The 12,622-nt window shown below is 36.3% G+C and overlaps 2 protein-coding genes across 2 annotated transcripts; one reads left to right on the plus strand and one right to left on the minus strand.

Moving 5' to 3' along the window:
• Positions 1 to 2,543: 2,543 nt before the first annotated feature.
• On the plus strand, positions 2,544 to 3,783 carry LOC119079652. The gene is made up of 4 exons (XM_037187733.1): positions 2,544 to 2,750; positions 3,216 to 3,357; positions 3,428 to 3,598; positions 3,660 to 3,783. The coding sequence occupies exons 1-4, from the start codon at positions 2,573 to 2,575 to the stop codon at positions 3,781 to 3,783; spliced, it is 615 nt and encodes a 204-aa protein (XP_037043628.1). The 5' UTR covers positions 2,544 to 2,572.
• A 1,646-nt stretch (positions 3,784 to 5,429) lies between these two features.
• Positions 5,430 to 6,673, minus strand: LOC119074439. The gene is made up of 3 exons (XM_037180610.1): positions 6,058 to 6,673; positions 5,776 to 5,981; positions 5,430 to 5,711 (listed from the first exon to the last, which is right to left on the minus strand). Exons 1-3 carry the CDS (start codon positions 6,232 to 6,234, stop codon positions 5,432 to 5,434), a joined length of 663 nt encoding a protein of 220 aa, XP_037036505.1. The 5' UTR covers positions 6,235 to 6,673; the 3' UTR covers positions 5,430 to 5,431.
• Positions 6,674 to 12,622: the final 5,949 nt, after the last annotated feature.

The raw sequence follows: 12,622 nt of genomic DNA on the forward strand, positions 1-12,622 counted from the left end.
ATTGAAGAATGGTATAATATTTTCAATGCATTTTTAGACTGCAAAACATCAAATTAAATGTTTCACACTGTAAATGTCACTGGATATATGTACCAAATGAATCAAATACGATTGTCATGTTATGGAAAAAAGGATAAATTTTCTGTCAATAGTGTGTGTGAGATCAAAGCACCTAGCAGGGGAATAGAGGTTTTACCACGTCAAATAGAGTGGTTTTTTGATATCAATAATACCATTAGCCGCCTACTTTATTTTTTTCTATTACTCTGCTAGGTGCTTTGGTGAGATGATTTTTTCATTGAATATCGTTTCGAATGAATCTAGGTACATACCTCATATATCTATGGTACTTCTATGGGGTTGCCCAAATAGTCATAGTAGTACGCCAATAAGCAAATTTGTCCATATAAATTTGTCCACAGCGATATTTTCCAGCAACTTTTTATCAACATCAAATGTACGAAATAAAAAGGTTAAACAAGACAGTCGCAATAAAAAATAACTTACGGAAACCTGAGCGATATATCGTTGGTATTTTACCTTCATAAAGGGGTTGTTTCACAAGTAACAACACTTTTCGCTAGAATTATATTTCCTTTTCAATACAACTTCCTTCCACAATCTCTGTGTTCCTTAGACATTGAAGTACTAGATTTATCATTTAATTTTGCAACAGGTCGAGCTAAAAATAACTGACATGATTTCGTTTCAGTTCTTAGAAGTAAAAGCCTGGCCTGAATAAATTAAATTTTATTCCTTAAAACAACCACTGACTGGCAACTTTGTCAGCGTTGTAAAACATTGCGATGCATTCTGTCAACTTAGCTATTATGTACACACGAACATGTTACAGTTGTAGCGTCTCGATTACAGTAGTCAATATTAGCTGAGAAACTTTTATTCCCTTTACTTACATTCATTCATTCATTCAATTTATTTAAAAGACTTCGTACGTACCATGTATATTCGTACATGTTACTGTTTCAGAGAGATGAAAAGTCGCCAATTTTTCATCTCTCTGAACTGATGCTGCTGTCTCGCACCCATAAGTGTATGTAATCGAGTTATGTTTCGTATGGATTGTATCTACGCCATTAGTGCGGCAACAGCTTACGCCAGATTGAGCTTTTCTCTCCTTTGTTCATATATGTCAGTTTTTTGATTTGATTACTTTTTTAAACATTTTGGACCAAAAAAAAAGGAAACGCCTTTCCTTACAGAAATATCCCACTTTTAGTTTTCATTCTCATAAAAAATCATCAAATCAAAAAACTGACATTATGAACAAAAAAGAGAAAAAAAAAAACGCAATATCTATCTGTTGCCACCACCAATTGCTTGGATTGGATTGTATTTGTGGATTGAAGAACGTTGAAAACAGAAAAAATTTCTAAGCTAAGTTCATCGGGTGTATCAAATTTAAAGTTTGTCATTTTTCATTTCGCAAGTTTGAAGTTCGTTTTTATTTCCATGCGCAAAGAATATAAATTTTCTTTCTCCTCAAGGTATATTCTATCATATTTGTAGTTTGTTGGAGATGATGTCCATGTCAAAATGAAAACTTAAAGGTATAAAAAGAGGTGAAGATTTTCTCCTTAAGCTGAAAACACAATTATGCAGCGTTTTCTATCGTAACGCTATTTGTATCATAGGCAAAACAGTGGAAAATGTGGTCTAACTATTCACGCCATAAGTGTCGCAAAATCGAAAACTGATAAGAGCCGAAAAACAAATTGTATGGGAATTGTCGATCTCAGCAATGCAAAATTGCTCGTGTGTTTTCAGCTTCATACTGTCAAACATTTAGTACATTCGCAGCATTCAAAACTGAAGTAAAGGCGCAAACGAGCAGCGTCTGCTTGCAAATCTTGAAATTTTAAAAATTCCCCTTCCCCCTTTGTTGTCTGATGCAATTCAAACGCAGTTCAATAAACTTTTATACTACGACTAATAAGAGATTGCACTTCCAACGCGTCTGAAAAGAATTATAGTTTCGCAATTTCAAGAAGGGTTGGAACTAGATATGTGCGCCGTTCAATGTTTGTTCTTTGGCTCGGCGGGCAGACGGTGAAGAAGATATCGGCGGCTTAATTTCCAAACAATTTCAGCCATTTTTAGTAATTAGCGTCGCAAAATGACATCATTTTTAAGAAAAAAAAATTCCAGCTGGCGCTCATATCTAGTTGCAACAGATACATCAACCTGTCGTCAACTAATGTGAATACAATTTGTCGTTATCGTCCAACGACGGTAGTCATTTTTACAATCTTTTGTCTTCATTTGACTTCATCCAGTCAAATACTAGCGGGATCAAGGAACGCCGTTCATTATAATTTGTGAAGAATTCGGCCAGTTCACAGATTGAACCAACACAAATGGCACAGCAACACTTGCTAATTGGTTGCAAGTAATTCACACTTGCAAAACCATCTGTCTACACATTCTGTGCGCCATGAATGCCTATCCATTAGGCTTTAACATTAAATTTCACATTTAAACAAAACCGACATTCTACAATCCATTTCACTGGAATCCTCTCCGAACATATGAGCTCAAGTGATATCACCGAACAATGAAATCAAAACCGAATCGCTACCGTGGATTAACAATTTATGCGATTTGTATGAACCTTATGATATTTGTGTCAATTCAATTATGTACGGGTTTGTCGAAGGAAGAAGGAAATGTGAGGACGCTATCACGTCGACGAAGGTATTTGATTTTTCCGGAAGGAAGCTCACTTCAAATTGGTAAGATTGATGAAATTGGTGTGAGCGTGTGTAACGTAGTACATAAATGCTGGAATTAGAATTTTATTAATTTGTGCAACGGTACGGCATGGTATAATAAGAGATTTTGTCTAGTGTATGATTCATTCTATCCTGTTGTCGATTATACGAATTTGCTGTTGGTTGGTATAACGGGTGCATTAGCATGGGAATTACCATCAGAGCTGGTGAAGCCGGGAAAGGAATTTAAGAAAACAAATAAGAAAGAAAGCCGGTTGGTACGAAACGATGGTAGCGTTGCTGTTGAATTTAATAATAATGGAGACCCAACACTAGGTATGCTAATGGTTTTGGGTGTAATCATTGTCCAAGTTTAATTAGTTCGTTCGTTCTATGGTTTCGAGTGTCTCAGATTCTGTGCGGACAATTTAATTTTGAAAACAATGTTGAACCAATACATTGGATAATTGCCTCTTTCCTCTCCAGCTAAACCGTCAACCACAACCGACAATAATTATGGTGATGACAAATTCCAACCCGAACCATTCGATGTGAAGTCAATGAATGCAACGAACACAATGTCCAACTTTTCCAATGGATTGATGAATGGAAAAGTTTCGCCGAGGAAGTCAATATTGCGATTCCCATTTCTCGAAGTAATTTTTTGTGTGAAAATTTTGAACTTTTCCATTTTGCAGAATTACTTTTCCCGTTGGCTATGAACACAGTCATCATTCAATTTATTCCACCATTCGAAAGCGAAGTACGTTCGAAAATATAGCACCAACAGTTGAAGATATATTTCATACGAAACTTCATCGGTCGAGTAGGTATAAGTTGTACGAACGTTTGGAAAAGTTCATTGACGCGTAAGTGCAAGAAAATTCGAGTTTTTACAGTTAAAAGTTTCCACAAAAGTAATAATTTAAGCGCTGGACATGACGGCAAAGATTGCATTTTAAAGGCTCTGTGTGAAACGGGTCAAATACAACGGGACGAAGAGCGTCGTCGGGCATCATTTTTGGGCGAATTGATGAGAGCGATTTTCAGGTAAACACTTTGACTGACTGGCACATATATTGACAAGATTTGTTTTTATCAACAAAAAAAAAACAGTTTTCCGGGCATGCCATTCAGACAGGCAAATTTCTCAAATGAGTTGTATGAAAGGGCGTATAAGGGAACCGGAAATTGTACAACGAAATATCCTAAATGCAGTCAACGTATATGGAAAGCACCGTTTCATTGATAAATAAATTGTTGTCTTCAGCCGGTTTCTGTCGTATTAATTTACCTTGAAGTTCCCTGTCCAACCCAAAAGTTATTTTTGATAAGGCTCAAGACGCAATCGCCTAACAGAGGACGTTGACAAAAGATCGAATTTAGTATGAAGGACTTTTTGGAAAAACAGCTTACCAAAATCGGAAATCGAAATCAGAAGATATGTTCGACCTTAGAAGACAAAACCACTTTTAAAAAAATTCGTCGTTGCTTGTGTGGCCAGCGAGTGGTGTTAGAAAGCCAAAAACTTATACTTTTATTACTGAAATTTCTCGAGGTACACCAAACATGCATGGTCGTGTGGGGTGTCAATAGAAAGGTAATTTTATGTTGTTTCAGGGCAAATAGAGTCTTACCGAAGTTTGGTAGCCTCTAGGATGAAATATCAGCACTTAAACATTTCAACTTCTCAATTTTCATCATAGATGCTTCCCAACCCCTACAAGACCCTATTTGCCCTGAAAAAACATAAAATTACCTTTCTAATGACACCCCACACGACCATGTACGTTTCGTGAACCTCGAGTAATTTCTGTAAGAAACATGTAAGTTTTCAGTCTATTTTGGTTGAACATTTCGACTGCACATATCTCAGTAAGGATCAAATCCAATATAATAAGACCCTATTTGCCCCGAAAGTACATGCAATTTCTGTTGAGAAATTCTGTTGGAAGAGTTCATGTTTTCGGATTTCGATCATCTCTTGCTAGTCGCTAGCCATACAAGCATCGACGAATTTTCAAAAAAAAAGTTTTTAAAAAGATTCCCTTTTGATCTATATTCTAAGCAGGTCAGTTTAAACCTTAGCATAGAGGTGGGCGGGCCTTGGATTTTTCAAGATATGACCAAAGTCCAACAAAACCGGATATAAACTTCGCACGACCCGCTCACCTTTAAGTCTGGAGATTCAACATTGAAGATATGCGCAACCGAAAACTAGCGCGGGTAACTGCAAACCAACTAAATTTGCAGTAGCAGTTACGCCTTCAATAGATTTTTTGCAATATTCGAATACATTTCTAACATTCATGCGTCGTATTCAACACATTCCTTCGATTCTATAGAATTCAGTGCTATTCAAATGGGATTCTGCACTTCTTTAGTTCTGTAGTTTTTGTGATCTCCTCTTGAAAATTTGCATTACCTTCACCCTGCTTGTCACCCTGGCAAAATAAGCACAAATTTGTCGAAATAATCATGTACATGTTACCGTTCCCTTGTCTTCATTGCATCATCTTCCATCTAAAAATTCTATTGGATGAAGCAAGTAGATGCCTTTGTGACGCGATTGGTGCTTTGTTTTCAATCACAGAACACCTTATCTGTCTATGGAATCAAGAAAATCTGAATATTCCTTACCTCACAGCTATTTCCACTAATTCCAAGTCAGACGTCGCATTAAAAACCAAATTTCTTCTTTTTCACATAAATTTTAATGGATCCGAATACGCTCCTAATGCCAATTCAATCAACGAAAACGAACACGGATACGCCAGCGGACAATGTATTTCATCTCTACCTTTGCGATGAGCTAAATCGTATTCCAGAATTGAATTATGTTCAAACGGCAATACCTTTGACGTTGGCAACGAAAACACCGTTCGAATCAATTCTTCCACCATATTCGATCCCTTACGGTAGAAATATTGTGTACTTTCACACAATGCACGTAATATACAGTGTTTGCCGTTGTAGCCCATTCTGGAGATGAACAGAATCGTTAAAAAAAATTGAATTAAAGAACTGGGGAAACAGATGAATCTACTTATCAATCGCCAATTCCATTTTATGATACAATTCTCTTCGGTGCCGTCGCTGCAATTGTGCCTTATGTTTTTCTCTAATTTCATCTCGATGATTTATAATCCATGTCTGATTCGGCAATTCATATGCTACACCCCAATTAACACCCCAACTGAAGTAAATGAATTGAGGATTTCCCACATAGCCCACTGTAGCACAAAAGGCGACCTAATTTTGTATGCGTTTTTAAAAATAGGTTTCATTGTTTCGATCCCTACGACACGGTTTTTGTGGATGTACTCACCGAAAGTGATGATCCCTCGGGAAAGGCCATATATCTTTTATGTCTTGACAATTTTCTCGTTCCATAATCGGCCGTCACAGCCGTTGATGTTTTATTTTCATTTTCCGACACCATACCCATCGATACACCCAATGAACATCCAATTACAATTAGCCAGAACAGAGCATTTTTATTCATTTTTCGCTTTTATTCGGATGGGGTGGGCTAATTTGCGGCGATGAATAATAACATTAAATTCAAAAACTTTTGAATCAAATTCAAAACCAGAGCCACTTTTGTATTTATTTACAAAAAATCGAAAAGAAAAACAAAAAATAACGCAAACACTTGAAAAAGTTAAAGAAATATAACGGAAAAACAACCGAAAATACACTTCTTCTTGGGGAGAAGAGCAATGCGCTATTCAATTGGAAAATAAGTTTTTTTTTTCTATAAAATAAGATAAAAACGAATATGGTGCGGTTGTATCATGTAGAAGGAATAGACAACAGTGTCGACAATATCCACTTCAAAAAAAGAAGAAGAAGCTATACGATGGTACCATGGTATACACACTCAACTCAACAGTTACACCATGTATGGAAGACTATATAGATATAGTGGTCGGCTATGTGAAAGAACTTAGCACTTGTTCTATCAATTTCGAAAACGAAGAACAACTTTAAACGCAAAAACTATAAATTGAATTGTTATTGATGTAACCGATTATATTGCGTTGTCCGACATGAATTGCCAACAATTGGTAATGTTCGTTTCCATTAAAGTGGTGCTACTGCCATTATTTTGTTCGACTCTTTTTTTCTCATGGTTGTCCTTTTACTAACATTATATTGATCATTTATCGTACAAACCAGGTGTGGTCTGTCCATACAAACCGGAGGAAATAGACATTTCGGTTATTTCCAATACTCTAATACTTCCAATACTTCACACAGACCGCCATTTTATTAGATTCGCTGAAACACACCTTTTCTATATTCACCAAATTCACCAAAATCGACTGTGGTGAATTTTTATAGTGAAACGTCTTGTGACACTCGCGTTAACTCCAAAAAAACATTGCAGCTTTGGGTTATTTCCCACTTACACTCTCTCATTTTTCATTAAAATTTCACCAAATCTATCGAGTTCAACAAAATTGGAAATTTTAATCAGTTTTTTAATGACCGCAGGCACAATTTTTGTTTCTCTCATGGTTGTCCTTTCAGTAACATTATATTGAGCAATGAACGTAATAACCAGGTGTGGTCTGACCATACAAACCGGAGGAAATAGAGAAAAAAATCACCAAAATCGAATTTGGTTAATTTTTACTTTTAGTATGAAACGTCGTGTGACCTCCACAAAGTTTACAACTGAAAGTTCTTACGCATTATTGATTCAAGTCAAAACATTGAAGATCACATGGTTTCTGAGAAAATGAGTCCGTCTAAAGGTGGCATAATCGAAATCGCCAAATTTTGACATTTAAATCATACCTTTTGTATACCAATGAAAGTAGACAACAGGTATGGTCGATTGGCGAATTCGTCTTAAACGCACTAACATTTTATGTCAAAATAATATGAAAATGAGTACATTTAAGTACGAAAATCAAATTTTTATGTCCTCCGGACGGACAATAGACTATACCTGGTTTACACTTTCATTGTTGTATACATGCAGAGGCTCTATAACAGGCAAAAGATTAACATGGTGTAGAGCCTTTGATACACATAATTTCATTGATACTGAGGGCAACATATCTCTCAAACTATTCAACCAATTTTCATAAGCTTCGCGGATCTTTAAGGTTTGTCGAGTTCTTTTTTCGACTCTATGTTCCGAGCTATTCGTCGGATGATCTTCATTTGGTTCTCAAAAAATTAAGAACAATCCTAGCTTCTAAACTTATAAAAATCGATTGAGTAGTTCTGGAGATATGCTAGTTACTCTACTTAGTAATTTTGCCCTCGATATATGTAGGTTACCGGTACCGGTATTGTAGTTACGAGCATCTGTCTTATCTCGCTCACGCATACACTTGCATCACTCGGATCTCTCGTTCACTCCTTGTAATCGGTGCTGTTTCCCTAATCCCTGATTTTATCAGAGACTGCTTTTAGGAAGTCACTTTACGAAATTTTCCTTAAGGCCAGGTGAAGTTGTAAAAATATTTTTCCGATAGTAAAATTCTTCACCTGCCTGGCCTTCACCTTAATTGGCTCCAAAATAATTTTTTGGGAAAATCAGGAAAAACATCGGAAAATGTTTTCCCAAAAATTGTACATCAATGTCATAATTCCATAGCACTGTCAGACAGTGCGTTGCATAATTCCCATTCATTCATTTATTTATAACAAACACATATGCTGATCGAAACGTAGCACGTTTTAAGTCTGATTATGGTATTGTGTGAAGGGTTCATAGAATAATTTCATTTGATCTACATGTACGTGCCCTGTTCTGCCAGAAGTGCAAATTAAAACGTATTATGGTTTGTTCTGGTTAAAACTGTTTTTCTTCTACGTCTTCTGTGGATATTCGTTAAAGTTCATTGAACGGTTGGCGGCGGCATATATGAATTGAACTGTATACGACCAAGATTAGTGTAAATATATATGCGGTCGTCCTAATTAAATTATTTTAACACACGAAATGGTCAAGAATAACATTGGATGTTGTTTCTTTTTTGTGGTGTGTGATGTAACTTATGTACCGCTAACACATAGAATGCACATGGTAATACCTTCGGTAATATCTGAACCGTAGCACATTTATATGAAGAAGAAAGTAAAATTGAAATTCAGTAAACTCGTTCTATGACTCCTGATTGGATAAATATTTGAAGGTCTCGTTGCAATTGAAACCTTCTCTTTTGACCATTCTAATTGCTTTATTACATCATATAACGAATTTGAATAAATTTTGATTTTTTTTTTAAATTTGATTGAAAGATAGATGGAGGTTCAGTAGGTATTTATTACGTAGGTGGAAGCGCGACTTTTCAAGGGGTATAATGAACCAACGCATGTGTGCCAACTTGTAAAAATAAAAAATCGAAACCCACTTCTGACGGGTGGTGGTGACTTGCTTGGCCATATAGACAAGGAGAACACTCGATAGCGCTGTCATTTTTAAACATGGCTGGGTGCCGATTAGCAAATTATTTAACCAGCCTAATAACACGGACTACTTGGAACTTCATCGATGATGCTGTTGGCGTTGTTAACAAATGATCGTTCTTTTAAAATTTTGGAACTCAAAAGAACGACTCACCGACAGTGCCATCGCTGACTTTTGCGGGAGTGACGAGAACAATTACAATAATCATTTTAAAAAAGATTAACGTAAAGTTGATGGCATTAACGACAGACGAACTTTTATTCATATTATAAAGCAATCTATTAACCTGTTACAGACGGCTGTCATCTGTTATCGACAACGACAGCAGGAATAAACGACAAGCTCTGATTGATGAGGTTTATAGCAAAAAGCATGTTCAAAACAAATGAAGTAATAGATCAGATCAACGCACTTCAAGCAATAGTGCTATTTATGGCAGCTGCCAAATAGAGTATGAAATTTTACCCCCACTCTTTTTACAGTGTAAAATTTTGTATGAAGCACTGTCAAGTTTCAGTACCCTATTTAGAGTACCACTTTTGCTTGAAGTGCGTTAATCAGATAGTAAAACTGTTGCTTGCCGTCTATGTGTTGTCGAATTCAAGGTTTTTATAGGAATGTTACGCAGATTGATTGGTGAAAAAGGACTACACCTTGCGCAAAGTTAAGACCTTGGACAGTATTTCATATCTGCAACATGAAAAAACAAGATTTAAAAAACCACTGAAACGTAGTAAACACATGCTAGGCATGCCAATCTTAATCTAGGATTATGAATTACATTTCCACGTTTCCGATAAAACTCTCCCAATAATAGAAAAAAAAATTATATATAAAGGTGCTGCATTTACCTATAACGGTTGACATTTAAATATTTATTTCGCATTCGTTATTACAACTTATTAACCACTTATTAACTTATTAACTGAATGTAGTACAACAACAATAACAAAAACAACGGGTGACCCAGAGTTTCAGAGGTACCAAATACAGGCAGGCCAAAAAAAAATACTTTAACCAAGTAATATTCCAAATCGAGGTTTTAGCCTTGAGGACATGATGAACTGCCACAACATGTAACTGGCTGTAATTCGGTTTAATTCGGAAATAGTTATTTATTTTTCATTATTCATACATGTAAAATCCACTAATTCAATCGAAGTTCTCGGCTTCGCCTCGAATCAACAAAAATTACTTGAAAACTAGACTTTCCGTCGTTTATGCCTGATTATGTAAATTGCTACGCGCTATTGAGGGTGTCGAGAGGCCAAAAATTACAACTTAATTTCCGTTTCACAACAAAAAGGCATTCGAAGTTTCATCTGAGGTGATAATGTAAAGCGAGTGATAAATGCATTTTAGTTTGACTTTTCTCCACTGCGTTGAAAAGTGAACATTTTGCAACGTACGTTGTAACAAATTATTTCGAGTGTTGTTTGTTGTCATAGTGTGCACCCCGTTGCACAAGTTGATTTTTTGTTGAAAAATGTCTTAAGCTACCATTCATACCTCATTCGTACACCCTGCAAAGTATTGCAATGAATTTCGCTACATAGTAGTTTACGATTAGACGTTGCACACATTCTAATTTTGAATGTAAAATATCATTTTGCTTAATTTAGTCAACGCATTAATGTGAGGTTGCAAAGCAGCTCTCTAGCAACCGGATATATTGGGCGACGATTCTTGTATTTTCGTAACTCCAAAAATATTCGTAACTTGACAGCTGCGTGTAAAAAATCCCATAAGGGCATATTTTTTTGAATTGGAACTTTAGAGCCTCGGAAATTCTCCGCTATCAAAATTTTTTCACCGCCAATAACGGATTTGTTCCACAGTTTTTCCGGCTCTTTCTATCCGCGATAGTTTTGGATGTCCTCGCACATTACTCGGCGGTTCGCTGATGGTAAATTTTCAAAATCTGTAAAATCGTCTATCAGCGGACGCCTGAGTTTATATGGTGAACGAATACAACTTGCTGGAGATGATAGAGCGTGAAAAACTATGGAACAAATCAGTTATTGGCGGTGAAAAAATTATGATAGCGGAGATCGCTGTAGAATATGGGTCATATGGGAGTGCAGACCTCCGCCAATTGCAATAGTTTTGTATGACCAGTTAGCTCAGATCACATTTTTAACACTTTGAGGCAATAGAGAAAGGACCAGTCTAATGACTGAAACTACGATTTTTTCTTGAAACTAGAGTTTTCAGATATGTCAAGTTCCGAATTCTTAAAGTTACGAACGCTACGAGAATCTACGCACTGGACGCGGATTCTCGAAACATTCGTAACTTTGCAGTTCTTATAAGATTTTATACATGCAACTGTCATATCATGAATTCTTAGTGTTACGAATGCTACGAGAATCTAAACCTTGCATTCATAGGTTTGTTCCAAATAACTGTAAACGCGAACTTTGACAACCCGAACCACGACGATTTCATCCACCTTTGTTTTTTGCAAAAATTTTGAGGTGCCATATACTTATAGTGACAGCTTTCAAAAAATGTTACGTATTGTTTAGGTTATGTTGTCTATGGATGAAATTTGACAATTCGTATGGCCTTGGAACAAACCTATACACTTCTAACATAACGAAATTTGCAAGCGAACACTGTCCGATTTTACGCCTCCCCATTGTGAAAACAAGGTGTATGCGGTTGCTAGAGCGCTGCTTTGTCCGTTGATATTGAATTTTACCATGAACATTGTGGAATTCACGCCGTAAGTGTGCCTAAAATTTGAATTTTAAGTGAACAATTCGATGAAAAAGTGAACCGAAAAGTACATTTCAACGCTTCATAGTATGAAAATGACGCTACGTTAGAAAGACCTCCGCACTTTCCATTTTGAATTTCGACCGCACTTACGGCGTGAATAACCGGCGGTGAGCTCGAAGGTATTTCTTCGAAATAATTTTGTTGAAAATTTGAACTTGAATTTTTACCGAATTGCTGGAGCTAGATGATTTAAAGCTGTGATCCTCTACTTGAACAATAGAGAATCATTTTATCATTATTGACGTCAAAGCCCTTGTCAAAGTTCATCAAGGTTGCATCGATTTTCAGTATTTCAGTAACCGTATTTGTGACTAAGTTTGCATTCCCTTTTTTCCAGCTTGTCATATGCATGCGCGAGGTTCTGAGAAAGCCGCATAACCAGTGTTATTGAATGAGTGGACCAGCTGGAATAACAGCTGAAGCAAACTTAGGCTGTCAAATTTGGTTGACATTAACTATGTTTCTTTCCGAATGTCATATTTTTTGTGTTAATTGGCCTGCGAGAATAGGTCTGCTACTAAAAAAAACAATTTTTAGTGTTTTGAGCGTAACCGACCGGCACATGGTAGATAGAAAATAAAAATGAAACCAAGACATGTCCCGGGCCCTTAAAAGAACCCTAACTCAGCTCTAACCACATATGCCATCAAATAGCTTTTCTTTGCATTTTCAATTT

This window comes from Bradysia coprophila, chromosome II (genome assembly GCF_014529535.1).
Source record: "Bradysia coprophila strain Holo2 chromosome II, BU_Bcop_v1, whole genome shotgun sequence".
Lineage (NCBI taxonomy): Eukaryota > Metazoa > Arthropoda > Insecta > Diptera > Sciaridae > Bradysia > Bradysia coprophila.

Bases quoted from the DNA above. Each gene is read 5' to 3' on its own strand.
- LOC119079652 (XM_037187733.1), top strand. From the start codon at position 2,573: ATGAAATCAAAACCGAATCGCTACCGTGGATTAACAATTTATGCGATT. The intron at 2,751-3,215 runs GTAAGATTGATG...TTTCCTCTCCAG, and splicing joins AGGAAGCTCACTTCAAATTG to CTAAACCGTCAACCACAACC. The intron at 3,599-3,659 runs GTAAGTGCAAGA...TAATAATTTAAG, and splicing joins TTGGAAAAGTTCATTGACGC to CGCTGGACATGACGGCAAAG.
- LOC119074439 (XM_037180610.1), bottom strand. From the start codon at position 6,234: ATGAATAAAAATGCTCTGTTCTGGCTAATTGTAATTGGATGTTCATTG. The intron at 5,982-6,057 runs GTGAGTACATCC...ATACAAAATTAG, and splicing joins CCGAGGGATCATCACTTTCG to GTCGCCTTTTGTGCTACAGT. The intron at 5,712-5,775 runs GTAGATTCATCT...GTTCATCTCCAG, and splicing joins ATGGAATTGGCGATTGATAA to AATGGGCTACAACGGCAAAC.